The 27,742-nt window shown below is 35.1% G+C and overlaps 1 protein-coding gene and 1 long non-coding RNA gene across 2 annotated transcripts in view; one reads left to right on the top strand and one right to left on the bottom strand.

Annotated features, from left to right (window-relative positions):
• Window positions 1-27,742, top strand: part of CCDC102B (coiled-coil domain containing 102B) — a 147,112-nt gene that overhangs the window by 9,511 nt on the left and 109,859 nt on the right. The window contains exons 2-4 of the mRNA XM_017819421.1: window positions 8,632-9,252; window positions 10,968-11,182; window positions 15,232-15,340. Coding sequence (XP_017674910.1) covers window positions 8,644-9,252; window positions 10,968-11,182; window positions 15,232-15,340 — 933 coding nt within the window. The 5' untranslated portion in view covers window positions 8,632-8,643. The remainder of the gene's footprint in view (window positions 1-8,631; window positions 9,253-10,967; window positions 11,183-15,231; window positions 15,341-27,742) is intronic.
• LOC108499517 lies at window positions 3,269-26,794 on the bottom strand. Its single transcript, XR_001875561.1, has 4 exons — window positions 26,442-26,794; window positions 9,818-10,097; window positions 7,307-7,470; window positions 3,269-3,382 (listed from the first exon to the last, which is right to left on the bottom strand). It is a non-coding gene; the product is annotated as an uncharacterized LOC108499517 (long non-coding RNA).

Genomic DNA, 27,742 nt, shown 5'->3' with positions numbered 1-27,742 from the left:
TACAGAAGGAAGACATGGTTGCATAATTTTAATTGTGTGTATCAGGGTATTAATGAATTGTGATTTCATTTGATCTCATAGATTCACTTAACAATCCATACTGTCCAAATTGATGTGGTAAGAAAACCATTTTCTTTCAGACGCTTCTAAGATTTCATGTTTGGATAAAAAAACCCAAAAAACCCTTACTGAAACAAAACCTCAGAAACCCATAAATATTTATCTTTGGGAAGTTAGAAACATAACTTTATTTTTTTATTATTTTCATAACATAAGTGTTTTTAGTTACTGGACGTGAGAAGTAAATAAAGCAGGATTTGGAAATAAATTAGATTTGTATTGATATTTTGATATTAAAAGGAAGCTAGAGAAATATAAATAGGAGGAAAAAATTATCACATAACTTCCAACAGGAAGAAAATAATTTGCATTATTTGTCTCTTCAGGCCATTTTTGACTTATTTTTAGTTATGACACATGTAAGGAATACAATGTTTGGAAACAATATAAACAGCTTAAAAATATAACATATGGTTTAATATTGTTATGATTTATAACTGTGGAAAAAATAAACAGAATTATCTTTGGCTGTGCATTGAAAAGTCTTGAAATCACTATCTTTTCATTTTCATATGGAATTGTGATAATCTGCATATGATAATCTGCATGGTCTCTTTGGATCTCCCAAATTTATGGCACTGTGTACTTTGTGAATTAAAATTTATTTTATGAGCTTATGACCTCATCAGAAAAAAAACATTAAAAAAATTAAATACTCTGCCTCAGAAAAACCCACCAAAACATGCGAAGAAATCAAACAGTGGTGGAATCATCTTTGTACAGACTGGTACAACACATGAACTCACTAATTTATTATTTCACTAATTCACGAACTCTCTAATTTATGAGTTCTCTAAATCATATTTTCTCAAATTGGTTACCAAACTGTTGGTGAGATCGCTCATTTTGTCTTCTCCTTCATGGTGTGAGCACCCCTCATATCACACTGACAAGCACAAAAGTCTCAAAAGTCTGCCTGCTGTTGGATCTGCTTCAAAAACTTTAGGAATAAGCTTAGGCATTTACACTTTCCAGGTCAGAAGTTTAGTCTATAGCGTTTTCATGAGTTAGCAGATTCTAAAGAGACTGTCAAGTAGTTACTTTTGGAAGATGCAGGAGATGATGGCTGCAGGTGATAGCCCACTGTGTTCTATGTACATGCTGCTCTCACACTGACCTAGTGACACTGCTCTCAGCATATGTCAGACTTTAGCATGAACGGTGTGATCATTATTACCATACTATTACCATATTTTTACTTTTCCTTCCTTTAAGCATTTTCCAAGTCATTCTAGTTATCCTAACTTCAGTTTCTCTTAATACTGACAACTTTTTTTGCTAGCGTTTCAGTAATAAATTAATTCAATTCATATACCAATTACAACCAACAGAGTTTGAATAATATCTCTTTTACTTCTATGCCCTATTGGTCAATGACTTTGTAGCCACCACCACAGAGATGGTCACTGTTGTCAGTACTAGTTTTCTGCCATGCAGGAGTGTATAAATTGGTAATGTTCAATGTACGATCATTGTCATTAATTTTGGAACCATAATCATAGGCTCTTGTCCCTCATGCAATTGCATTAAGTGAAAGGAACTTTTATTAATAAGTTGTCTGGATTGTTTTTTAAGATTGCTGTCATGGTTTGAGATCCCCAAAAATCTAATTCCCTAGTCTAAGCCCCCTCCCCCATCTCAACCTAATGTGGGATGATTTTTTCCAGACAAAACACACCAGACTCAAAATGGGGAAAAGGGAATATATTACAATGACTGTACAAATAAATATTATAATACATTATACACACGATCACAACTATCTCTACCATGACATAAGTATTTACAATGGATCAGATCTCTTCTCCCCTCCAAATAAAAGACCAGGAGGGAAGAAGGACAGATCCCTTCTAGTCTCTGAGAAGGAGTATCTTCTACAGCAGCAATCTGTCTTCTTCAAATGCAGCAGCTGATAGCTGGACTTCTGCCAGCACTCACGAGGGGGAAATCCAAGCCCCTCTCGGCCCCTTGATGCAAGCAAAAGGGTCTTCTGTGGGCTACGTTCCCCCCAGACAAACGTCGTTCCACCACGGTGATATCACGAAATGCAGGGGCATCTTCGTGACAGTCTGGTATCTTCAGGGAATTCAAATTCCTCTTTGCAGAGCTTCTGTGCCCTGCCTCAAGATGGCTGCGAGCTTCTTTGTAGCTTGCAGCAAGGAAGGGTTCCAAGGTCAACCTCCCACCCACTGTCATGGCTAAGCTCTCAGGACAACCGAGCTTCTTAGCTCCTCTCTCTCTCTCCGGTGCTGCATGTCCAAAACTCCTCTCCAAAATAGGAGTCCATGTCCCTCCTTTCCCGGAGGTCTCAAAGGAGTTTGGGGGGTCTGGTTCAGTTCTTACCCCCAAAACTCTGTAGAACTCAATTCTCTCTCTCTCTCTGCTGGCTCTCTCTCGGCTCTCTGAGACAACTCGGTGTCTTCCTTTCTCAGTTGCATGCTGTTTCTGCTGTTTCTCCGGTTCAGTTCTTATCAGTTGGCTTTCAGCCATAGCCTCTGGACGCTGCATCTCTGCTTCTGCTCTGTCTCCACTGCCCACGGTGGAGAAAACATCTCGCAGCTTAACTACAGACACTCAGCTCAGTCTAACACTGTTCCAAGTCTCTGCAGTCCCCCCAGCTGGGAGCCGGGGGCCAAAGCCCCAAGAGGCTCAGAGCCCCTTTCCTCGTGGTGTCAGAACATGGCTACCACTTCTACCACCCCAAACTACAACTAACCTGCTCTTCCGTTTGCTTGTGGTATGTTTACATTTCGCAGGAACGCAGAAAACTTCAAAACTTCCAGGGGTTACCACCCCCTGGGGTTTTACCATTTTCTTAGCCTCTGGGAGAAAACCTGGTTCAAACCACTACAATTGCGTAATCAGGAACAGATGGTAGCTTAATTTTGTCCATTTACATTGACTTGCACAGAAGTTTTTCAGAATGTTTATGAAAAAATTGACATGTATTGTTTTCTCATTGTGAACAGTTGCCATAATTTTTGTGGTCCACCAGTGAATGATTACTTGCCTTACATGCCAGTAGTGCCCATTTCACTCTGTTGTTGTCACAGCCACGTACAGCTTCATATCCAGTGTTACTACATATAGTTAAATTCAGGTCAACTTTAGAATTTAGGATTAATGTAATATTATTAGCTACTGTCAATATTTGTCCTTTTGGTGTTGCAGATGATATTCCTTCTGTAACTGGTTTCGAAGTTGAGTTATGACTGATCTGCAGTACCTGAGTTGTGCCATGGGCAATGTTAAAAGGCAGGATCTGTTAGAGACAATTTTTGGGTGTATGTTCCAATTAACAGTGTTGTCATGGTGATGTGGTAAGGACAGTGAGATCTTGGACATAATCCAAACCTCAGTTGTAGTTAACTTGTTCCCTTTTTCATTGTAAAAGGAGAGGCACACAGATAACCTTTGAGGTGGATGTTTAACTGCAATATCATTTTACAGATTTCAAGAGAGTTTTACATCTGTTTGAACAAGAATTTGAGCAGCTACTGATATGAATCCCTTATCTATGGTTCTGCTTGTGGGGGTTTGTCGCTTGTGGGGGTTTGTCACTTGTGTAGCCATCTTAGACGTTTTCACAGATAGGATCTCCACATACAGTATTAACAGATTCATTCTTGTGTAGCTGCTGGTTTAGTAGTTCATTCCATCTGTCTGCTGTCATGTTATTTTGAGGTTGATACAGTAGGCAGAAAATCCATTGTACAACATTTGAAACACACCAAGCTTGTCCTGCTTTATTCTTTAAATGTTATTCATTATAAGATTGTGTTTCTCTGGATAAGGGAAACGTAGCAAACCACTGGCTTAAAGCAGTAACAATTGTGAGACCAGTGGTAGCTTAGGCAGGGAACACATTCCCTACACCACTATTTCTGCTCCTTTAAGGATGTGTTTCCACCATCCTGGTGTTTGTTCTAAAGGATCGATATAATACACGAGAAGTTTCCCAGATTAAATTACCTTCCCTGAAGTTGGTAGAATGCTTGTAATGTACCATTGTTTGACAAAAAATGGCATGAAATACAATTTGTTTTGCCAGAACTTTTGCTACTGGGTATTCTTTCCTATTAAAATGACCTTGATAGCCTGTTAAAATGAATCCTAAATCCCAGTGTGTCTAAGCCATTCCTGTAAACAGGTAGTCATTCTGCCTCAAAGTTTTGTGTAAAATTTTTCTGCACAAATGATAAGCCACTTGATTATGTGTTGCCAGGATTTTTAGGGATTTGGTAACTAGATACATTTTTATGGATATGTTCTTAGATTGAGCTATATCATAAATTGCTTTCCAGTGTGATGGTTTTTTTCTACCATAAATTTCAGTCACTTAACAATATTTTTTCATTTCATTCTCTAGCCACTGGTTGTAACCCTTAAGGGTTACTAATTAAAACCAGCTTTACAACAGGAACAGCCATGCATAATTTGATCTCCATTTCTTGAATCCATAGCTTGGTAGTTAGCAGCCCTTAGTAAAGAGCCAAGCTTTTTGACTGACTCTCACTCCCTTTGTTTTTCTATAATGACCCTGTCATCCCTGGCCATTTTCTCTAATCCTTTTTGATTGAATGGTGAACTGCAGCAATACTGTGGAAAGTTCCGACTTTCTAGTAGCACTTAAAAAAGAACACAAACAGTGTCTACATTTCATTTTGTCCTATTAAATTTATAGATTAGACAAAAGAAAACTAACTGGCTCACTCTGAAGCAGATATTTTCTTTAAAGACAGAATGCCTTTAAAAAAAGTTTGGCTGAGGTCTTAATAATTAAGAGACATGTAACTAAGGGTTAGGTCATGCAATTAGTAAAAGGATGTTGAAAAATTATCCTCAAGCTGCTGCCCTAGCTACTGAACTAACTGAAAAAGCTGAATTCAGTGAGCAGGTATTAACATGGGGAAAGTGCACTAATATTTTGTCTCATGGTGATTTTGTTAACTGTGCTACCAAGGGTTAATATGCTTTTGTTTGCCTATAAAAATAGCTGGCAATAATAAATCAAGAGCTCTTCTTTTTCTTATTGGTGTTCAGAATCATTAAATAAATAAGGAGAGGTTTCAATACAGTGAAATGTGGTTTAGAATTATGTTCCTTATCTTGTTCAACAAATGTTTGTCTTTTCTTTTTCTGTGAGAACTATCAGCGCTCTCACACACTGTCCCCACCCCACTCACATGGTACAAGGAATGTTGCTTCACATATTTTGTTCATACTTATTTTAAATTATTCAGTTAAGAAAAACTACTTTAAAAGGGAATTTGTGTTCCTTCTTATCCTTCAATTGTTAAAAATGGAACTCAGAAAGTTTCACTGAAAACTCCCACTTTCATCCAATTCTTTAACTTTATCTTGTCTTTCCATCCAATTATCTTTTATTAAATAATTAAGCTCACTGAGCTCCATATGTTGTGCTAGCTAGTCTGGTGCTGCAAACTCAAGCTAACAACTTTAAAACTAGCTGCACACAGGTTTCTTTTTGTCAGTTTTCAGACTTATGGAATTTCTGATGTTTAGACATCTTTGTCTAATAACATTAACGTATAACTTTCGTCTTTTAATTATCTTTAATATACAAGTTAGAAATTATTCTTGTTCTCCCCTGGAACATATTGGATATTTTATAGATGAAACCTTTCTGAGTTCAACATAGATATATGAAATTTTACAATTAAATACTTTTCTATAAGCTGACCATATACCAGAGAAGAGAGGGAGTTTTTTTAAAAATATCATGATAACTACAGGGATGATTAAAGATTCAGTATCAACTGATTCAGTATTACAAGAGTTTTCAGTTAGCTGGACTACTTTTACATATTATTGAATAGTACAATATTTTTTAAGAACATGAAAGAGCAAATAGATATGAAGTGCAAATAAAATAAAATAAAAATATATTCTAATCATCCCATTGGAACAGTGAGATTTTTGACCATTTCAGAACTTTTGCAAAGATTAACACATTTTTCTAATTTCTAAATCTTTTCTTTCTTTCAAGAAATATATTTTAGACTACTTCTTTAAAAACAGATATGAGCACAAATCTCAATATTTCATAGTTGTAAGAAAATTCCTGTTACCAACAATATTTCTATTATTTTATGTTTTAATCTTGACTCAGCCAGCCACTTAAATGGGTTATGTTGAGATCTGTGTCTTGTAATGAAAAAATTGTATCATTCTACCTCTAGTAATCTTAAAGAGGATTGCTACAAAATAGTTTGGATTAGATTTTCTGAAAAGCACATAGGGAAGTTAAGACTCCTAGAAACATCTCATTTTCCTTATCACCTTGGACTGAGCCAGTACTTCTGTTTTCTGGAGGGGGAACAACTTATTTTAATTCTTTATTTTTTTTGTAATTTTAGGTATGGAGTTGGAATCATCTATCCATGACAAAAAGTTCAGTCAAAGTTCAAACTATTAGAAGGCTAAGTGGCTACTAGCTTGTACAAGCCTACTTCAAATATTACACCTGTAAGTTTGATCTGACTGGCAGTGTCCCAGTCTTGATAGCACTTGAGCCATCACAGCGGAGAAGAGCAAGAATTCATGACCTGTGACTCTTTTTTTCAGTAGGTTACAGTTAAGTTTCTGCACACCCATAATGAAACCACGGCACGAAGATATTCTGATTCATGAAGATTTCTCAGGTCTTTCAGAGTTTCAGCCACAGAAAAATATTTCCATTCTTATCTCTCCAAATATTTGTAAACTGGGCATTCCCCAAGGTCTCCCTTCTTTTAGTGAATACGCAAAGCTGCTAACAAGATCAATTAAAAAATCTACTGATTATGAAGAGTGTAATAAACATTTCTGTAGATATAGATAGTTTGGTACAGAAAAAAAATAAGACAAAATTTAAAACCTCAAAAGTTTCAACTATTTCATTATATATTTATTATATTATGTAATATATTTATATATATTATTATATATCTAAAATTTACTGTAATTTTGTTTGGTTTTTTTTTCATTAAAGCTTTGGGAAACAAAGGCTTTCTCACGACCCAAAAGTTAAATTAACAGCTTATTGCAAGAGTTTAATATGTAGTTATTTTAGCTCTACTGAGCCTCATACGAAATTGTGGGTGGCAATATCTTTGTATTTTGGATAAGACATATTCAAATTAAGTTGCTGGAAGTAGGTCAAGAAACATAAAAAAGACTTAACCTTGATGAAGCTTTGGCAGCAGCTGTGTTACATCTGTGTAGAGTTGCTCTGGGGGTTGGTGCTGAAGGGAGTTTGGAGTGTTTTACTTTCCTTTTCCTTCTCTCATATCCATACTTCACTACAACAGTTCTCCATAAGCTTCTAACAAATGGTAAATAAATGTCCTGGAAATCATGGAAAAGTTGAAAACAGCTGGAAAACTGGAACACAACCTGCAAAAACATCTATTTAGCTGAATCTCAATGCCAAAACTGCTCTTCAGAATTTTGTTTGCAGCATTGACCTTCTACATTTCAAATGCAGGTGTTAATACTAATTGCAGTAACAGATAAACATGATTTTTCTTACAAATGGATATTGGAATATAAGAGCAATTTCTTTTCTACTTTAAATAACTTGGTCTTCTATTGAAATAGTAAGATTTTTAGGTTTATTTATTTGTTTGTATTTTGTTTGCTTTGTTGGTTTGTTTTGTTTTTAAGATAAACAAGAGGAAAAAACTCAAGGAGGTGTAAGTGATTAGTCTCTACACACTGTCCACATCAGTATTTTCTCAGCACAGGAGTAGGAAAGAAATTTCTGAGATACTTTTTTTTCCTCTGGCCAAATGAGTAATAAATAATGAAAAGATAAATAATGAATAGGAAAGCAACAAGATTTACTAGCAGAGTCATATCATCAAGAGGAAGGCCGTACAGTACAGTAGGATAGCACTACACTTTCAAGAATATTGTAAGAATATGCTGCCTGTACGTCTTCTGTAATGTAGACAACAAAATAAAGCCCCCTGTAAAAAAGCTTGATTTTTCTTATAAAACAAAGCAAATGCAAAGGCTGGGGGCGGTTGATCACATTTTTTCCTTAGGTTTGAAAATCACAGGGTACGTTTTCCTAGTATGAAATTCCACAGTTTGGGGAAGAAAGGAAATGAATTGTGATTGTACTTCTAGGCAAATAATCTCCTCTTACTATATATGTAAAATATATATTGATTCAATTTAATCTTGTCTTGAAGGACGAAAGCTTTTGTCTGGTTTCTTTGGACTACAAAAATTTTTGACAGAACTATGATTGTTTAATGACGCTTCCTTTGCTAGCAGTTCCTAGCCAAGTAATAGGTATGTCTGTTTATGCTGTACTAGAAAAGTGTTACATAAAAGATATTTTAATAGCTGTTTGTTTTTGATTAAGCACATTTCTAAAACATGAACAGCATTATTAAAATTAACCCATTATTATAGCAGTAAAAACCCCGTTCTGTTGGAGGTTATTCCTACAATCTAATTGAGTAAAGCTAAATTATTCTCTGTCTTTGTCTTTTTTAGAAGTGAAATTAGATGATGAATCAAAACATGAACTTGGGCTCCATTCAGAAACAAATGGAAGAGACACACATTTTTGGGACGCAACCAAGACAACCTTATACATTAGGTGGAGATTGCCAACCAGATGACCATCTATGTAATTCAAATCTGCCATCTCAAAGTTTCTACCCATGTTCATCTCATTATACATATACGCATATGAATTACAGCAGTGATTGGGAAATTTTTGAAGCAGTAAAAATTCAGGAATTGGAAGAAGTCAAAGCCAGAGCTGCCCAAATGGAGAAGACCATGCGCTGGTGGTCAGATTGTACTGCTAACTGGCGGGAGAAATGGAGCAAAGTTAGAGGAGAAAGAAATAAAGCCCGAGAGGAAGCAAGACAACTGAGAATCAAATTAGACAGTGCTATAAAAGAAATAAGTATGCTTAAAAAAATAAATCAAAATTTAATAAGTGAGAAGGAAAACTTAGAAGATGGAACTGCCTGGAAAACAGAATGCAGTTGCTCAGAAATATATCATGGTAAAAAAGACCGAAACCTGTTAACATTTCTGGAACCAGAATCTGTGAAAGAACTGAGCAAAATCATCAAAATTCCCGGGGCAGAAGACACAAAGAAGGTAAAGAATGGGGAATCTTTTTTTAGTTCAAAACTTTTAGTTTTGAAAAAGCAACAGAATATGGGATTTTTCAAGCATTTTGACCAAAATGCTGCCTCATCCATTCACTAGCAAAACCATTTTTCTTCACCCATCTAAATATTCCTAATATAGAGAAATACAGAAAATAATTCATACCCATGCACTATGACTAAACATTTAAGTAACAGAGGCAGACTATTCTATCCAATAACTTACAGTATTGCTCTGACTCTCATGTTTTAAGGTAACAGATTACCTCTGTTATCTGAATTCATCATGTTCTGTGTACTCACCTTTTGTTTTCCCCTCCAAAAAAAAAGCAAACTAGATTCTTAGCTTTTAAAATAAAACCATTTAATTCTCTCTGAACTTCAGAAATATGGGAATAGATGAGGCAAAGTCTTCTGCAAATTTGCAAGAATTTTTGTTTGATAAGGAGGGCAACTAAATCCTGACATAGAATTAAACAATCAGGCATCGTTTAATCAGGTCCCAGTTCTATACAAAAGATCCAGTTATATTCATCAAAAATGGAACTACTTACGCATGTTTCACCACCTTTAATTGTGTGCCTTGGCATGCATTGTATAATCTTCATAGACAGCATCATGTCAAAACTGTATTTGTTGTCTGATAGATAGTAGTCATTGTAGATATAGGTAATTTTTTCATACATTGCAGAAAAATGGTTCTCCCTACATTGTAGTACATAGGAAATTTTTTACTTCAAGGGAAATTGTTGAGATTTTAGATCTGAATATGTTCTGTTCAGAATTTTCATTCAGTCTCTAATGTATATAAATTATATTAAATTCCTGTGAAATCTGAAAAAAAATATAGTGTTAGTATGGAGAATAAATTTTGCCAAAAAATGCTTGCCTTTTATATATTTGGGCAGACAAATGTGCCACATGGAGGAAATAACACTAAACATGTTTTAACTATTTCTCTTTAATATAAAATAATTTCTACTTAAAAATTGAAATGTTATATGTGAGTGGGAAACAGTGGTTTCTAGTATTTTCTGATGTAAATTTTGGGCATTATTCTAAAAACTCAAAAGAACAGAGTGGTATGAAATCGAACTGTTGGTAATCTGCTAAAATGACATTAGCTTTTAAACATTATTAATCAGAAGTGGTAAAACAATAACATTTATAAAGGAAACTTGTTTATAAGAGACATTCAGTCTTCCTACTGATTATGTATTTTATTTTTTAGTTATTTTTCCTAGTTGTTTTTAGTATTGCTCATTTTCTCATGCGAAACATTTGTCTCCAAAATAGATATTTATATACTTTGCTCCTTATGAAAAACTTGTATGATCCTATCACCTGCTTCAACACGATTTACATTAAAAGTTTAAGAGTTCATAAAGTAGAATTTCTTTATATATTGTTTATATGCATAACTTGCATTCTGGGTTTTATTAGTTCCAGGATTCCGTCTTCACCATAGTTATAGCCAACAAATGATAAATGAAATCTATTTCTTTAGTAAAGACACATTAGAAATATTTTGGATACGAAGTCATAACAGAAGGTGTGAGACATGTCATAAAATTACAGTGATTCAACTTTTTCTTCCTATGTGACTTCACTGTCTAGAAGAGCCTTGGCAGGCTCTGCAGGAATTATCTCAGACTTTCCCTTTCATTTATGTTTTTCTCAGATACCATATTTTTGTTTCCTCAGGATGTAGAGGTAAATAAAGTCCAGAGCAATCACAATAAAAAATTCACTCCAAAGTCCCCTGATTTCTTCCCTGATGGACTTCCCAGTATCTATTTGGAGGAAGCTAAAAAAAGTTTGGACACTGCAGCTAAGACAACTGAGAATGACTTAATACATGTTTCAGTCTTACATTTGCATTTGGCTGAGATTAAGAAAATCTTACAGAAGGAAAGAGAGTAAGTACAAAATATATCCTACTTGGGGAAATCTCTATTAAAAATAAAGGGGTTTAAGACACTTTCTAATATAGATATGGTGATTTTTGCACTTATATCTCATATGCTCTCATTTCTAAGCTTTAATCATTGCTATTTACAAGGCTCTGATAAAAATTTAGAGAAAGAATTCAGCATAGTGACTATGTGACTGTTATTTCAAAGTCAGTTGAAGTTAATAAGAAAATCAAAATGAAGAAATCCTCAACCCTGTCTATTGCAAATATGTTCAACCATGTCCATTCAGAGGGTGTAATGGTAAACAGTTTTGAAGAATTTCTTTACTGTCAATTTGTTTCACAATTGTCCTGTAGATAGCACAAGCCTGAGTAAAAAAAAAAAAAAGCTTTAAATTCCCAACTAGTATTTAATGTGTTTTGTTATATGAAATAGATAGCTGTAGAAAGTATACAATAATTCTTTACTTGAATCATATCGCAGAAGATGACCAGAAGTATGTTCTCTCTCCTTAAAAAGTGCTTAGGTTTTTTGTGGAAGCAATATGTATGTGTGTGAGTTAGGAGACTAATGCTTCACAAATTTAATTTTACTCTGGTTGAAATATTTAGGGTCTTAGGTACTTTATCTTTCAATAGCAATCAAGGATACATACATGAGTATGTATGTATAATAATTTTCTTTAGAAACATGATAATTTTTCAACTCTTGTTTTTAGTCACTTTTTAGGCAAAACTTTTATAAACTATGCTTTTTCCTACTGTTTTTGGTTTTGGTTTGTTTGTTTGTTCACATCCTTCTCTAGCTGATTTGTAACTGTATTTCAGAGAGACAGATTTTGCCATTTATGCCTTGATGTATACTGACTGGCACAAAGTAACAAATTTACTGGCACAGGGTAAGAATTGAGGCATATCTAGAACATGCAAAACATGTGGCTGTGCCAACCTCAGGCAGCAAATGCTCACAGAGCAGTGATTTCCACATAAGAGCAGGCATTGATATAACAACTCCCTCTGTAGATCAGTTTGGGCAGCATTTCCTCTATGTAAAGATGTTATATTAGCAAAATATATGCAACTTCACAGTATGAAGCAATTTTATTTGACAAAGCACACAATGAATAGCTAGGAATAACATTATTGGGAAAAGTGATATCATAGCCACTGGTCTCTTGAGATGGCTGGTGAATCTTCATTGGGCTGGCTGTCATCTGCTGGCTCAGAAAGGGTTGGTCTCTGCTGCTTAGTGGAATTGACTGATTTTGCTGAGTTTCCATCTTCAGATTCCCAGTTTTCCCTTTTAGGTTTTGTTCTTGTTCATAACAGCAATTTTGCTTCTGGATTCTGGAGCTGTTAATAATGTCTATCTCAACAATCTCTGCATTTTTACTTCCCTTATCTTGCATGGCTCTAGCTTCAGTACTTTCTCACAGCTTCTTCCTCACGACTTAGCAATTTTCTCAGTGAACTTGAGCCAAGGACACACACAGCTGTGCTTCATCCAAAGCAAGCAGATCACAGACAGCTTGAACCCCAAGGCCAAAGGTTACTTTGGTAGTCAGTATGATCTCACTCATAGACTAGAGGACTTCTCAGCAGTTTTCTGGTTTACATGCAGTACTCTGAACTGTGGCTGCATTTTTTCCAGAGCCAAGTTAGCTTAAGCAGATCCAGTGTTTGGACTTGCCCTTGTTACCTATCTAATTTTCCTATAAGATGTTTTGTGTCTTCACCCTGAGATGACCTATGCCTATTGCATTTTGTTTAGAGCTATCATCAGTAGTGCTGATGTACCCTTACACACACAGATCAGGCTTTGCAAAATACAGAAAGAAAGAAGATCTAAAAAAAAATAATAAATAAAAGAAAGAGATGAAAGTTTATATTTTGACTTTCAAAAGATGTCAGGGTTGAATTTGCAATGTAAAATCACACACCATCATCCTCTACTAGGCACTAATAGCTCATATCAAATACACATTTGAGGTCCTATTGACATAAATGGAAATTAAAAACCTTATGAGTTGTTCAACACATTAAATAATAATTTGCCTAAAATAGTTATCTTTGGTCATTTTTTGGATCAGTGATCTCATCTAAATGTCTTCTAGTTTTAAGATTGTAGTTTGTTCCATTTTGGACTTAAAAATGTTTCTTTCCTCTAAAACCAAAAGCCCACAAACTACACTCATAGTTAATAATATCAAAGAGGAATTTCTTAGAGCTGGATGGGTAGAGTTAGATAGTGGATACAGAAGGCTCTGTCTGAATATCAAGAAGTGCTTTTTTTTTTTTTTTTTTTTCCATGAGGGTGACTGAACACTAGCACAGGTTTCCCAGAGAGGTTGTTGTGTCTGCATCCTTGGAGACCTTCAAAAGCCATCTGAACGTGGATCTGAGCAACTAGCTCTAGGCAACCCTTCTTGAGCAGGGGATTTGGACCAGATGACCTCCACAAGTCCCTTTCAACCTCAACCATTCTGTGTAATCATGTGATTTAATTAGATAATAAGGAGTTAAAATAGCTGGTTACAAGAGCCATTAAAATACTATGACCTTGATCTTTTTACCTAGTAGTAAGCTGCTTCACTGACCTTTGTTATAGTCTTTCTTCCACTCTTTGTTTTCTTTATTTAAATAGTAAACTTTATGTAGTCAGGATCAGTTGTTTCATTTCGTAGTATCAGAGGGACCTGATCTCACTTAAGAGGTACTGTAACATAAAATAAAGCTATTGCCTTCTAAATAAGCTCATCATACTGGACATTCCTCTTTTACTTTTCAGATTAGATCATTTCTAAGGACTTTCACTACATTCAATAAAGTCAATAGGCTATTATTCAAAGTATTAAGCTGCCATCTTCCATGCTTTCCCTTTCTACTGTATTAAATGTCCCACTTAATTATTCTTTTAGTTCCCCCATGAAGTCATGATATCATTCCAATGAGATATTCCATTACTTTAGAAGAAAAAATGTTGAGTTGAATTGCATGACATACATCTTGCTCCACTTTGCTTTGTGAGTGATGGTGTTTATTTTATTATTATAATGTTATGGGAGCTCTAGGTGTTTGCTAAGAGAAGATGTATGATATGCTAAATCTAGGCAGAAAAAGGAGATCCCTGGTTCAAGAACAAGAAGATTTTTCACTGCAGTGGATTGCTTCATTAATGTAGCTAACATTGCTTCCAGGACCTGAGCTAGTCCAGTCAGTGGTAACTCTTGCTATCTTTGTGCAAGCCTGCAGTGTGCTGCATAGAAATGCCCCAGACAAATCCCATCAATACACTTTGCTTTAACAGATGGATTTTAAACCAAATATTCTCAGAATATAGTTCTAGTCTAGCCTGGCAATAGCATCTTTAGTAAAAAGGCTGACAAATTACATTAGCCTCAGAATGGAAAATAACTACAATCTGGCACAACAGTTTCTTTAATTCCAGTATTGGAATTTTTGTTTAAACTGTTTCAATATTTTTTTCCATTCTACAGGCATAGTACTTCTGAGCAAAATAGTCCATTTTCCCAAAATTCTTCTAACATTTTCTTTCAAGAACAATTATTTATTGAAACATGAAATATACATATTTTAAAAAATTTTTTAACATCTAAAGTCAATCAACTTTGATTTGTGTTATGTCTTCATACTGTATATTTTCCCCAGTATATGTATATTTAAACTAATCTTCTGTCTATACCAAAAAAAAATGATGTAATACCCTTTCTCTGAGGATCTTCACTACCTTGATATAAACTAGGTGATCTGAATCACTAACTGAAGTCAAAGTTCAAATTTTCTTCAGTTTATTCCAAAATTTTATTTTATTAAAATTTTAGTTCTGTACTACTGGATTTCTTTTTTCTCTGTAGCTATTAATTTTGGTAAATCTCTTGGAATAATTATGTGATGATAAGTTTTTAATAAAATCGAGATATATCATTGATAAAGGTAGCAAAATATAACAAGCTATGGAAAGGATATTCAAAGTAATTTGTCTTTTGTCAGCTTAAAAATGGTACAATGCTGACTTTTAAAATACTTTTTCAGAATGAATGCATTTCTGGAAAAAGAAATGGAAAAGATGGAAAATGAATTATTTCTTTATAAATGGAAATATGAAGAACTGAGGCAAACCAAACTGGAAAACCTGAAACAGGTATGTTGGCAGTACATCATTATCACATGGAATAAGAAAGAGAATTTAGACTTCTGATTTCCTGTGTTATAACTAAGAGTAACTGGCAAGGAGGGGTGGCAGCATTCTCAGAGATGGTGGGGACACTCTGAGATCCAGGCTGTGGCCAAGAGAGGTAACTCCTGCCTAGGGAGAGCTGAGTGCCAGTTCAGGCGCAGTTGGCAAGCCCAGCACATGACCCATGTCTTTGGGGAGTGGTGGTTTCTCCAGCAGCTTGCATGTGGGAGGGAGCTGATGGCAGTAAGAGACACAGCAGCCGCTGTAGCAGCACAGCCTGGGGCATGGTCTGCAGCACCAGCTGGAAGAACTGCTGTTGGCACGGTGGAGACCTCAGCTCAGAGCTGCTGAGGGAGGATGCAGGTTCCCAGGCCTTGAGCTGCAGGCAGCTAATGAGGAGAGCTTTGAACTAGGAAAGGAGGCAATGAGAGATTACAGACCATAGTTAAATGAAGAACTGGTGGTCATGTGGAAAGCTTGGGGCACAGGTTGATAAGAGCAAGAAAGACTTCAGGAATGATAAAAGAGTGCGAAGTGACACCTGTCTCAAGCATTGTTAAAGAAATGCACACATTCTGGAAACAAGCAGGAAAAATTAGAGCTGTATGGGGTTACAGGACTGCAACATAGTTGGAACAATTCAAATACTGTGCGAAGTTCATGCAGCTGGAGTATTATGAAGGACTGCCAGAAACACTGGCAAGGAAGGGCTGAGGGGGTGGATCTATAGGGGATCTATAAGCAGCACAGATCTTTTGAGATCTCCAGCAGGATGGGGGTTAATCACACTTGTGACCCAGGATCAGAGGAAAAGCTAATAATGATGTCATTATGGTAGGAGTTTGTTACAGACTACCTGATGGGGAAGCAAATAGAGTGTTTAAGGAATCCAAAACTCTTGAGTTGTAGACCCCAGTTCTCACGAGTGACTGACTAGAGCTGCTGGAAAGACAACATGGCTGCTGCAATCAAAGAGATTTCTGGAGGGTTTCAAAAATAAATTCTTCCTGAAGATATTAAAAGGATCAACCAGTGGTGATGCATAGCTGAATCTACTGTTGACTAATATGAGGGAAACTAGTTAGGGTTGTGATGATGAATAATTTCCTTGTCTGTGGTAATTTTGAAATAGCAGTGTTGGTGGTCTTGAAGGAAGTCAGAAAAATGAGCAGCAGAGTACAGACCCTGAACTTAAGGAAAGCAGGATATTGGCTTACTCGGGAAACTATTGGAATCATTGGAGGGAGCTCCGACAGGTAAACAAAGGAGTCCACCAAAGCTGGCAGATCTTGAAGTACAGGACCTTCCAAGTGCAACAAATGTTTGTCCTAGTGCTCAGGAGAACTGGTAGATTTGTCAGGAGATTGATTTAGCTTATAAGGACTCTCTTGGTAGAGTTCTGATGCCATAAAGCAATATGCTTTTATAAAGAAGATCAGCCTTCAAAGGAGTAATTTAAGAACATTGCCTGGTTATGTAAGATTGGTGTTAGGAAAGAAATGTTCATTTCAATCTGAGTTCGTGAGTAGAAGAATAAGAAATATTTGTGTTGCAGTTTACAGGGTTTAGCTTTCTGAACAATGAATTGAGGACCTCTTAGATCCAACAAAACTCAAAATGTGTGTCTATATAACTAAACATGGGACCCCTGGTGGTCTAGTGGTTAGGATGCAGCACTCTCACCGTTGCAGCCCAGATTCGATTCCCGGTCAGGGAAACTCCCCTGGGCAGATGGAGCTCGTCAGCCCTGTAAGGCAATCCATCTAAGAGAAGGTCACTCTAAACAAACCTACGTCCTGAGGACCTCGCTGCCACTGTCCAAGCTTGCTTGGCCCTGGCAGATGAACCTTAGGATTAAAGGGTGGGCTCAGTTCAGTGCACACTGGGTCTCACCTAAAAAATCCATTGTGCAGGCTCGAAAGGGTAAAGACCTTTCCCAAATCTTCGCTCGCGAAGACTGGCCATACACACATAACTAAACATAGATAGTGAATTTAAAATTTCCTATGAATTTGACATCTTAGATTTGGAATAATGCAGGGAATTCAGCTTTCTTTCATGTTTTGGAAAAGATTTCAAGAAGTCTATTAAATCCCTAGTTCTAGTTAAAAACTGGTGCATCTGTAAATAGAATTTTCTTCGTAGATGAACATATGCAGGAACAAATCAACATCTATCTCTCATATTTGAGTTCCTTCAGATTTTAGTTCTCTATTTTCTGCTTGCTCATTAAGTAGAATTCTAGCTTGTTATTTCTGCATAATAGAGGAAGTCTAGATTTAGATAATTATAATTTAGAAATGTAATCTTTGTAATTTATGGTGCTGTCAGCAGAAATAACACAAAAAGCAGTAAAAATTTACTGAGAATTTGTTGGAAATTGATAGATAGCAATTTTTATGCATGTGCATGCACACATACATGTGTTGTTGCTTTTTTTAAGAAACATGCTCAATTGCTTTAATTGCTAACAGGGGATGATATTTTGAGCATTCTATTAATTTTCTGAGATTTATAAGACATATCTCTAATTTTTAAATTACAGAAGAACATTGGTCTTGATGAATCTGACTAATGAATGAAATCTGACTGTGAATGAAATTACTCATATTAGTAGAATTTTTGCAAGTGAAAACCCTTCCTTTACTGAAAAAAACCAAATCTTGTTTGTTGACAACACATCTGTGTATATCATTCACTATATATTACTGTTGAGAAATGGCTGCTGGAACACCATAAAAGATTTTGAGAGTGAAAAATTTGAAAGTGAAATAAAGGAAAGTGCAGACATGTACTAGGCTAAGCATGAAATCTGATTCCTATACACACTTGCAATATTAAATCACAAATAAATTTCTGGATTAATAACAGATCAATCACTACATCTGGATTATTTTCATGCCCTTGACTAAGAATTTTTGGTTTTAGTTATGCCTAAATTAATCTACTATTTCCTTTGGTAGATTGCCTAACGGTCCCACTGGGAATGTGAAAAAAGTGCTTGGTTTGCAAGTGACAGTGCCATAGTAAATTAAACTATTTTTAAGAATGTACAGCTCTACTAGCCTTTTGGAAGTTTGAGAGATTTTGTGGAATGATAGAAATTTCACAGCTGCCGAGACTTGATTATTAGTGCTGCCAGTAACTAATTAATTTCTCTTAAAAGATGAATATTTACTTTCCTTGGAACAAACTAAATACAGAAAGCCTTGGTGATCTTGATGATCATCTTTTTAAAAAATTATGCATTCTGCATAAGCTTGTAAATTGTAAATAAGTTTTCAATGTATGGAGTTAACTAAAAAAAAGTAGTAAAGTGGCAATTTATGTTCATAGTAACCATGAGCACTATAGAGAGCTCTGTGTGACACTAGCATTGAATTTTTTTGGAGTCATAAATTAGATCATTTTAACAGATATATCAGAAAGCTGCATTTAGTGTTACAATTGATAATTTCCTATTTTGTTATAAGAATTCTGTTCTCCCATTAAGTAATAAAATAAAAAGTTAAGACTAACACTAAAAAGTTCATTGTTCAAATCTTGATTATGTTTGACAGGCCTCTTTATTTTCAAGCAGTCAGATATCATCTGACTTAAGCTAGGGCTTAAGTTTTCCCTTACTCGTCTAAAAAACTGAAAATTGTTTCTTGGCTTTCTTTAAAGAGCTAGTGAATGAAGACTTTATGTCTGCCAAATATTTTTCCAGGAATGAAAATGGAAATTGAGTGTACCTTCCTTATACTTTGTATTTATCCCAGGGAAAATGTATTCTACTATATGGAGACTACCTTAAAAATTATTGTGAATTTGTGGCCTAAGATTGCTATCAGTATCAGAGATTGCTAGATACCTTTGCAGCTTTTGAAGAGACCTATTTATGAGCTTGTTAAACAATATTCAGTCCATAAAATCACATCTTAAACTGAGATTTATGTGTCTATATTTCTTAGCTGTAAAAGACATTTTGTATGTACTGTCTAGTTAATAAGCTTCACTTATACTCCTAGAGGAACTTTTAGCTCTTAGTGGGATACTAAATCAACTAATATTTTCTATGCCTTGCTTTCCACATATATTAAAAATAACATATTAACAGCTGTAAAACACTGATATTTTAAAAAAGGGAAAAACAACTACTCAGTATAAAATTACATTTATTGTGTTTGCATGAAACTCCACAGAAGGGTAAAAATCAAGTTTGTAAAACTATAAAATAAATGGTGTTGACATTAGATATATTTGAGGTTAAACTACACTTTATTGGAAAAACCAAGAATCTTTAAGTTCTCTGAAGAACATGAACATTTCTACATTAATAACATAATTTGTTGAATGTTCCCAGAAATGGACTACTCAATTTTGTCAGATACAGTTTATTTTCCAATCAATTAACTAAGAGTCTGAGAAACACAAAAAGTGTATCTGAGTCTGATTACTTAGATGTTTAGACTCCTTGTTAAACAGAGCAAATCCTTAGTGTGTTGCCCTGATGTTTGTAAACACAGAATTGTAGTTAGCAAGACAGTTAAAGTTTTAGGTTTTAGAAAGGTCACTTAATCTTATAACATGCACAATAAAACATTCTTGTTTATACTCATTGCAAGTCTTCCTCAAAATTTTATATCTGTCTTTAAAATTCCTGTAGGAGATTTGAAAATTAAATAAGATGGAATATTTACAAAGCAATTTTATATTAGACTGAAAAGAATGAAAAAATGCATGTACTACTGTATTCCACTGGTGTGCACTGTAGACTTACAAATGCCACTGTAGGCAGCAACTTCTATGTTGCTTAAAGTAATTTTCAACTAGCTGAAGTGAAGAATGTGCTCTTACTCTGCATTATCCAGTGTTTTGGTAGTTAATGAGGGAAATTCATATTCCAGGTTGTGGGACATGAGACAAAAATTACTCTAATTGGTACTTAAAGCTTATCAGAACATCAGTAATTAGAAAAGTATCCCTATATGAAAAGGAAACCAGGCTAAATTAATATTTTGTATCTTTGGCAGAGACATTTCTGTTCTTCCTCTTTTTTACACTGTTGAAGGTAAGTCACAAGCTATTGATTTTGCACTACAGCAACAAAAATAATCTTTAAACATCTTTTAAAACAAACGTTTTCTGTTCTCTTTCTCAGTATACAGATGTTTTACATTGTATATTACAGCAATCTATGCATTGTTACTTAGAAGCATTATTTTCTTTAAGAGATCATGAATGGTTCCCTACCTGTTGTTTTGCAGGTGGAGGAAGCTCCACTGATGTGAGTGAGGCTTCTGAATAAATCAAGTCTTCTACTATCACTGTAAACATTTAAATGCTCTTTAAAACGGAATGGTCTTTTTGGAAGCTCAGGTTGTTAACAGCTATGTCCTGTTGAAGATTCTCTGTGATTTCTACCTTCTCCAGAAATCTTTATTCTGAAATTACCTTAGAGTGAGAAGATACCACAGAGTTGCTTACCTGTAATTGCTTTTTTCATTCACTTAGTATATATCTGAAATAGAAATAGTGGTACTCTGAGAATCTTATGGGAAATTTAGATACATGTAGTACAGTCATCTATTCTGTCTCATACTCTTCACTTGACTCAAAAATTGCCTTCTGATTGTCCTCTGAATCCTTCAGAAAACATAATAATCAGACATAACTCAGTAGCCTGAATGGCTATACTGGTTACTGTGAATTTTTCTGTTTAATTTCTCACTTAAGATGCACAGAAGTATTGTGTATTTTGCATGGCTATCATAGGAATGAGTGTCCCAAAAATTAATTTTGTGGTGCTTTTATATATTACAGAAGAGCCAGTAATCTGTTTTAGCATGTTAAAGGGGTTTTTATAAAGTTTGATATCAGAATCCTCAAGGCTGAGCTTTAAAATATCAATAGGTAATTTTGTGAAAACAACATCTGAATTATTTGAGAACTCAAATGACTTTATAGAGTGTAAACTCATGCAGTTAATTTTCCTATGATAAAACCTCATTAGTTTTAGACTAGATCTAGAATTTCGAGTGTTCCTTACTGGTCTCAATCCTTCATTTGTTTGAGAGGCTGTTGCAATTTTCAGATTGAGTGAAATGGGATGATAATGGTGCCACACATCTGACTTGTACTTTGATAAAAGTATTTTTAAATTACTTTTTATATTTTAGCATTCTCTCAGTTTCTTGTTTAAGTAAATATTTCTGCTAGTATGCTTATTATTAATTCACATAAAATCAACTTGGGCTAATTTTTTTTTAAAAATAACAAACCACTGAAGAATTAAATCTAACAACAGATAGAATGTACAAAATTTTATTTAATGTCTGACATTAAACATGTTAAATTAAAGATACAAGCATTTTGCACTTGATGTAGTCTTTTTCTTTCTATCCTTAACTGGATAGCAATGGGTCATTTAAAAACTAACAATCTAATTTGGGGAGAGGGAGAATAGCCTTAGATCATTCTCTTTCATTGTTTTTGAAAATAAAATGCTCTTTTCAGATGTGAAAAATCATAAATGGTCCTCTATTTATCCAGGATCTAATACCTTTGTGCTTATGAACAGTTTCCATTGCAGACTCAGCAAGACTGCTAGGAATCACTGCTTATATTAAGGCACAAGACTGTGCAAGCCTTGAAGGCTTGTGAAATCCATTGCTGTGTAGTAATCTAGAGTTTCAGGTTTATTATATGGTAAATGGATTAAGTAATTTTTTTGCATGCCTTTGAAGGGAAAACACATGAGAAACTGGAATTAAGTTTCTTGGATTTAAATGTTCTTGTCACATTCTACCAGCAAAGAAGGTGCCTAAAACATCTAGTGTTAGAATTAATGTAGCTTCATGCCTACTATCTAGGATACAGTTATATTCATACAGCTTGCAACATGGTTAGGTACTTTTGCTTCCTAATTTATATGTGTGAAATAAAAGGTTTCACTGTGGCTGCTGAGACGGAGTTTTCTTTTTGACTCTTGTAACATACAAGATAGCTGTATTACTTCTGGAACAGAGAAGTAGTACTTTCATGGAAGGTAGGAAGAGAACCCATTCTTCCCCCTCACCACTCCCTACTTTTTCTCTCCTTTTTCCTGCTTTCTTTTTTTTTTTTCCTGTTTAATGTGTAATAGGAATTTCCTCTGATCTTGTTTAGAGAGAACTGTCTGGCACTTAAGTAAGTGCTGTTCCACTGAAGCATTGCATTTTCAGATTACTTTCAAACAAAGGATTCAATCTTAGGAAGAATTAATGAATGTCTTTTTTGGATACAATCACAAAACTTTCCTTGCTTACATCAGTGAAGTACTGTCTCTGAGTAACAGCATGAGTGATACCCTGAAGTCAATGAGAAATCTGCTTTGGGTCAGTTTCTGAATTAAATTCTGTAGTAACAGGTGATTAAGAGCTGTGCCAGAAGATTCTTCAGGAACATTTGTAACTTCAAAATACCAAGATAATGTGTTATGATGGGTATGGCTCATATAAAACAGAAGAGGTGCCATGTAAACTGTACTGAAAACAGTAGAACTATTGCTACAGGCACTTGCCACCAGACCACTCTGCTATAGAAATTATCTTACATAATTTCTTACCTAGATCAAGTGACTAAAGCTGCACATTTCAAGTTCCTACTCTGAAAGGAGAGCTTTATTTAGACAATGTTTTATACTATATTTACCTGAAGTCTTAGCATCACAACACTTTAAAATTTCTTTCACTTTTAAAACAGTGTAGAGTGTTTTGACTACAGGAAAGTAATGATTACAAATTCTAGTGTGGTCTCACACTATTTAGTATTCTAGTAGTCTTAGATATACTTATTTGTAGAGACCTAAAGTTACAGGAAACATCCTATTACCAGCATCCCTTGTCTATTAATCTGAAAAGTCAACAGACTTCATCTGTAAGATAAGTGAAGTAGTGAAGTTCCCAAGTTAAATGTAGAAGGCTTTGAATGTTGCTCTCAGTTTTGATGTATTTTTGGTACGATTCGCTAGCTGTTACATCAAAAAATATACTGTGAACTGAAACAATTTTAACTAGCATTTTATTTTCCAATTTATCAATTAGAATTCTTCTTATATCTCTAATATTATTAATTTAATAATTTCTCATCAATTAGATGGAACAGTGCTCTGATCTGCAGCATGTAATACTAATACTGTCCAGGAAATTCTTGAGACTGATGACAATTTGAACTTGCTTTGAGTGTTTCCAATCATGCTGACCACTATTGATTTTTCTGTTTCCTGACAGTTCCTTATTTAGCTATATATTTGTCTCAATTTGGTGGTATAAAGTGAGGATGGAAAATTAGATTAGAAATTGGTTGGAAACAAGAGTTATTGACCTTCAGTACAGCAAATAAAACTAATAAAAAAAAAAGGAAAGATTTTCCATTGCACTATTTACTTTTGTATGTTTGTTTGTTTATTTTTTTCAGAACATTTCTGCATCTCTGCATTCATCTTGTGAAAAATCCCTATATTTCTAGATGAAAGGTTATCATCTTCTTCTTACAGTGCTTATTAGAAAGGCTTATGGCTTATTCTAGTCCCTGAATCAATTACTAATAATAACTAACAGTTTTATTAAACACACAGCAATAGATAACTACGTGCAGTAAAGGGAGGTAAGTTGTTAAAGTCTGAACTAAAATTAAATTTATATGCTAGTTATCTGTAAAGTACCAAATTTTAAAGTTATCTTTGGTAAATGATAGATAAATTGTCATTGCTCTGAGACTTAAGAATAAAAATGTAATTTGCTATTCCTTTCCATAGAATAGAAGCTTATTTTTGCTTTCAATTAAGTCTGTATGTGAATTTCTACTCGTAGGCATACCAACCAACAAATCTATTCTTTATCATGATATTAAAAAAAAACGTTTTGCATTAATCAGTCTCATCTCTCTCAGGGGATAGTCTGTGCTCCTTGTTTTGGGAAGGAGATTTTTCTATTAGGTTTAGGTAGGAAAAAAAACCAAAAAGCCACATGCACACATGGTCCCCACCCCCAGATAAGAAAAGTATAACAAAAGTAAACTAACTGCAGATCATTAAAACTTTTAAACTGGGCAACTTCAGTCTTGCAACAACACTTGGATGAAAAGGAAATTAAGCAGAGTTTAGTAAGAAGATTAAGAGTCACTAAAAACAAACAAAAAAAAGAGGTTCTCAGCAGAGGCCTATTACAACTTTTTTTGAAACATCAGCCAAAATGTCTGGAATTGAACCTTTAAGCACACAGTGAGCAGTCTTTCATTTCCCCCTTCCCCTCACCTCCACCCACCATAGAACTAAGATGTCACTGAGGCAAATTAAGGGATGAAAGTTCACGATTTGCTTCAGATCATTTTGTTTAAGAATACTCCAAACCAGCTGCCTGTTGAGATTTCAAATTAAATTAGGAAAAATAATTGCTGTAATCCCTCTGTCTAAAACAAGCTTTGCCATTTACCTAGGTTTTTTAACACAGTTTGTTTAATCTATTACCACTGTCACCTCTGCTGTGTTCTGTCATAATCCAATCAACTGCAAGAAAAGCATGCTACTGTTTGTAAAGCAAACAAAGCAAACCCTTCGGTGTAAATGTCAAGAGCTCTAGCTTTCTCTTGCTTGGCAGTGAAACAGAAATATTAAGGTATGATTTTTTATTTATTTTTTTTAATAAATTAATTTGAGCTACATTTCTTAGACCAGTTGATTGTTAGGTAGTATGGGAATTTTTATTTGTTCATTTCATGTATTAAAAATTCAACCTCTCCATGTGTAGTAGCAAAAGCGACAAGGCATTTGTTAGCACATTGGAATTCTCATTCACCACATGAGTGATGGCTTGTCAAGTTTTGAGAGTTTTTGTTGATGTGTGTCCCTTATAAATTTCAAGCAGTATTCTTCAAGGGATTAGCTGAAATGTGAATTCTTTCCTTGACTGAGATTAGAGAACACTTTAAATTCACCTAAACCATTGTATAATGTTCATTTAGATTAAACTTGATTGGAACTCTAATTACGAAGTTCATCTCTAGGCAAAAAAGGAAATGCGGTTTGAGAAGTGATATTAATCCCATCTCAAATATCACTTGCATTTAAGAATATAGCAAATGGGCATATTGTACATGCCATTTTTATGTAAGGTCATACTTATCTAGGCACCAATATTTTGCTAAACATAACAAAAAAAATGATAATCTGAAGAGCTTGCAGTAGGGGGGACGTTGCAAAAAGATGCCCAGTGCATTCAAATGAGTTTAGATTCAGTCTCTCTGTAATTACAGGAAGCACAGAAAGCACTTGAATCTGAGTGTTTTTGTCTTTGCCTTTATTAATAAAACAGTCTTCAAGTCAAAGGCTACTTAAAGGTTGCCTAATATTAAGGTTATGAGCAAATAGTTGTTGAATTAAGTTGGAACCAATGCTTCAACATTTCTTTTCTGCAATCAGGAATTAATCAGAGTTGCTCTCTTCAGATTTGTACAAGGAGAAATGAAAAGTATTTGATTTATGAGCAATATCAAGGAACCGGGAAACTTTTGGAAGTGGTTAGTATGAAGAAGTAGGCTAGAAGGGAACCCAAATAGAATGCTGGTATTGAATGGTCTGAAAGACCACAGGAAAAGGGGACTTTCTTAGGTCATGTAGAATATTTGCAGAGTCAAATTACTGAAGTAAGCTAGTGAAGCATCTTTTTGGGGCAGCTGGGTAAGTGACCTTGGATGTAGACGTTGGTGCTTTTTATAGCATGAGCATTTGTTAGAGTTTGGACCTGGCTCCCTGCCAAGTCCCTGAGACTGTAGCAAAAACCTCCCACTCCCTTCCCCTTTGGGCAAAGGAAAAACTATAGAAACTGAAAAAAAACCCAAACCCAACTGAATTATATCAAAATATATATATTTTTACATATATTACGGTTATATACAGTTAAAATACTGTGTACATATAAAAAGGAATCCCAAACACCCCCCAAAGGGGAAGGAAAAGGGAAAAGGGACAAAAAGGAAACCAAAACAGATATGCACAATCGAACTCCGGGAACAATCAATAAAGAACTAGCAAAGAAAATCTTACTACTCTCCTTGAGACAGCAGAATCACACCAAACGATCACCCGCACCCTCCGTCTCCCAAGGCCTCCAAGGCCCCACTGGGCCTCACTCCCCCACATGAGCAGGACCGACAGCAGAGAACCTGTGCCTTCAGGTCCACCAGAAGGGAAGAGGGAAGAGGCTTCTCTCTCCTTCTTATTTATACCCTGACGTACATAAAAATCGTATGGAATACCGGGAACGTGGCCACTTCCTTGGTTACAAACTAGTCACCAAGGAAGGCCTAGACTAAAACTACCACAGCATTGCTTTTAAAATATGGCAAAGCCACAAGAAGTAGGAGGGCAATATGTCTGAACAGCTTCTAAAATAGGAAACGTAGAGCAGGCAAGGTTGTGAGTTATGCTGACAGAAATTCTGGAGATGCAGTTGGTTGCCCCAGCCTGAGACAGAATTTTGGGGTAGGGTTAAGCAAAAGAGAAAGCTTAGAAGTGTTGTTGGAATGGGGCTAGAATCAGGGGAGCGGGAGTCCAAGGAAAGTTAGGAAAACCAAGAGATCTGTACTGTGAGGGCCTTTATGGTGTGAGCCAGAGGTGAGGGTCTTAGTCCCAGACAGAGCTGGAAAATACTGTTGCTCATATTGTAATATAGTTATAAGGTCTGCATAAAATTATCTATGTATATATGCATTGAATATATATAAAATGAGAGAATATGAGTATTTTTTCCTAAAAAACAGTAAAAATTTTAAACAAAAAATTATTTGATGGACCATTTATTATTGGTAATTTAATTATAATTAATTTTTTTCAGTTAGTAAATAGCTCGCATTTATCACATTCATCTTATGGAGGAAGAGAGGAAATTTTCAGGATGTTTCCCAGCATCTTGATAGACAAGATATTTGTAACTTTTAAGTAGCTTTAAAAAAAAAAAAATATTATGGCAAATTTTTCAAAATGTAGGAGGAATAGTTATAGATTTCATACCTTTTTTCTAATTTAGAAATCTTGTGGGGCCATTTGTTCTGAGATTCAGCAAACAGCAAACCTTCCTCTGGGAATTCACATCAGCAGATGGATATCCCCATTCCCCACAGTAGGGAGTTTTCTGTTGCTATTATTCACCACTTCCTCCTAGTGATCCTGAGTGGCTCAGCCTCATTCACCAGAGAGACTTCTCATCAACTGCAAGGGCAGTGAACCTGTTCTGAAGGTACAAGTTATCAGGTGGGGCATGAATCTAGTGCAAGAAGCCACCAGTTTCCAATCTTCATCGTGAGAGTTTCCACTTTCCAAATTCATAAGCATAGGTTCTTCCTGCC

This window comes from Lepidothrix coronata, unplaced genomic scaffold (genome assembly GCF_001604755.1).
Source record: "Lepidothrix coronata isolate B3197 unplaced genomic scaffold, Lepidothrix_coronata-1.0 Scaffold75, whole genome shotgun sequence".
NCBI lineage: Eukaryota > Metazoa > Chordata > Aves > Passeriformes > Pipridae > Lepidothrix > Lepidothrix coronata.
The sequence above is the reverse complement of the archived record's forward strand: the minus strand, read 5'-3'. Positions and strand labels throughout refer to the sequence as shown.